Source organism: Sprattus sprattus (assembly GCF_963457725.1).
Source record: "Sprattus sprattus genome assembly, chromosome: 15".
In the NCBI taxonomy this organism is placed as follows: domain Eukaryota; kingdom Metazoa; phylum Chordata; class Actinopteri; order Clupeiformes; family Clupeidae; genus Sprattus; species Sprattus sprattus.
The window spans coordinates 10,550,124-10,552,623 of record NC_137913.1 but is presented as its reverse complement, the minus strand read 5'-3'; the positions used below and the strand labels follow the sequence as shown (position 1 = coordinate 10,552,623).

At 48.7% G+C, this 2,500-nt stretch overlaps 1 protein-coding gene across 1 annotated transcript in view; it reads right to left on the bottom strand.

Moving 5' to 3' along the window:
* Positions 1-2,500, bottom strand: part of cux2b (cut-like homeobox 2b) — a gene marked incomplete at both ends in the record, with an annotated part of 176,123 nt that overhangs the window by 17,287 nt on the left and 156,336 nt on the right. The window contains 3 exons of the mRNA XM_080852567.1: positions 148-206; positions 452-643; positions 1,267-1,371. Of these exons, the coding sequence (XP_080708693.1) occupies positions 148-206; positions 452-643; positions 1,267-1,371 (356 nt within the window). The remainder of the gene's footprint in view (positions 1-147; positions 207-451; positions 644-1,266; positions 1,372-2,500) is intronic.

Genomic DNA, 2,500 nt, shown 5'->3' with positions numbered 1-2,500 from the left:
CACTACTATGGACACACTGCTATGGACACACTGCTATGGACACACTGCTATGAAACACACTGCTATGGACACACTGCTATGAGAGAGTCAGTGACTAGCCGCCACATAATGGGATCCAACTGAGGGGAGAGTGGAGGGCATCTTTACCTGAGTTCAGTTTTAATCTCGTCATAGTTCCGCTGTGACTGCAGCCTCCCTTCTAATCTCTGCACACACAGACACAGACACACAACCACATTAAAACAAAGCGCAGAAATGACAGAGGACTGTAAATCAGTGGGACTTTGCATACACACATTTAAAACCAAACATAAAAAGGAACATTATAGGATTAGATGCATTGTATAATTGGTAAGGTATAACATGTCTTTCTCTCTCTCTCTCTCTCTCTCTCTCTCTCTCTCTCTCTCTCTCTCTCTCTCTGTTTCTGCATGTGCGTATGTGCGCTCACCTCTATAGCTTCTGTCTTATAGGCCAGCTGGCGCTCCAGCTCTGCGATCTGATTGGCCGAGGCGTCCTGGACCTCCTGCAGAGTGAACTGAAGCCTCTGCACGTTCTCCAGCAGTCTGAGGATCTCTCTGTCCTTCGTGAAGAGGGCCACCTCCAGCTGGGACAAAGAACACTCGTCCGTCTCCTCACTCTCCTGGGAGGACGAGAGAGAGAGAGAGAGAGAGAGAGAGAGAGAGAGAGAGAGAGAGAGAGAGAGGGAGAAGAGAGGATGAGAGGGAGGGAATGAAAAGGGGAAGAGTGGGGACGGAGTGGAGAAGAGGAGAAGAGAGGATGAGAGGGAGGGAATGAAAGAGAGGAGTGGGGACGAAGTGGAGAAGAGGAGAAGAAGAGAGGAGAGTCGCGTCGCGCTCTTTTAAATCTCCACATCAAACCCAGTGTGCAGAGCTGTGTAATCAGGAGGGCTTGGAACACACTAATGAGGTGAGGCTGGGCTGCACTGATCCAGAGAGAGACCTGCTGCTTCACACAGACCACAGAGATGACACACACACACACACACACACACACACAAACACACACACACACTCTCACACAATTCACGCACACACACACACACTCACTCTCTCTAAGACACACACACACACACACTCACACACACACACACACTCACTCTCACTCTCTCTTAGACACACACACAGCTCCAGCCCCACAACTCACAGAGGACACACTACACTATGATAAAAAGGAGTGTGTGTGTGTGTGTGTGTGTGTGTGTGTGTGTGTGTGTGTGTGTGTGTGTGTGTGTGTGTGTTGTACCTTTCCTTGGCATCCTGTGTTGGGCAGCTCGAGGTCTGGGAGCTCTGAGTGTCGGCCAGCTGCTCCTTTAACCGCTCCCACCTCCCTCTGAGCCAGCTCTGCTCTCTGTGGAGTAGAGGAGATGTGTCACACACACACACACACACACACACACACACACACACACACACACACACACACACACACACACACACACACACGCCACACACACACGTACACAAACACACACACAAACTTTTCCAGGTCTTGTCTCTCAATCTGTCCATATACACCAAGCGAAGCAGCAAAGCCCTAGATTTATACACAGCTATAAAATCTGAGCTGTCAAACACTTCAAATCTTACAGAGTCTCAAATGAGAAAGCAGACAGTGTGTGTGTGTGTGTGTCTATATATTTGTGACACAACAACACAACAACATAGTCTGCACACTCAGATGAGGAAAACAGGTGTGCGTGTACACACACACACACACACACACACACACACACAACACACACACACACTTCTACCACTTCTTAAGCCGAGCTTCTGAGAGCTCATCAATCACTGTTATGCGAGATTACAGGTGTTGGAAAACAGCAAGGGGGAAGAAGCAGAGAAAAAAGGAGAGAGGTGGAGACAGAGTGAGAGAGAGGATGGAGAGAGAGATGTAGAGTGAGAGAGAGATGGAGAGAGAGATGTAGAGAGAGATGTAGAGTGAGAGAGAGAGATGGATGAGAGAGATGGAGAGAGATGGAGAGAGAGGAAGAGGGAGAGATGGAGAGATGAGAGAGAGAGATGGAGAGATGTAGAGTGAGAGATGAGATGTAGAGTGAGAGAGAGAGATGTAGAGTGAGAGAGAGAGATGGAGAGAGAGATGGAGAGAGATGGAGAGAGAGGAAGAGGGAGAGATGGAGAGTGAGAGAGAGAGATGGAGAGAGAGAGAGAGATGGAGAGAGAGATGTAGAGTGAGAGAGAGATGGAGAGAGAGATGTAGAGTGAGAGAGAGAGATGGAGAGTGAGAGAGAGATGGAGAGAGAGGAAGAGGGAGAGATGGAGAGAGAGATGTAGAGTGAGAGAGAGATGTAGAGTGAGAGAGAGATGGAGAGAGAGATGGAGAGAGAGAGAGAGATGGAGAGAGAGAGAGAAGAGATGTAGAGTGAGAGAGAGATGGAGAGAGAGATGTAGAGTGAGAGAGAGATGTAGAGTGAGAGAGAGATGTAGAGTGAGAGAGAGATGGAGAGAGAGATGTA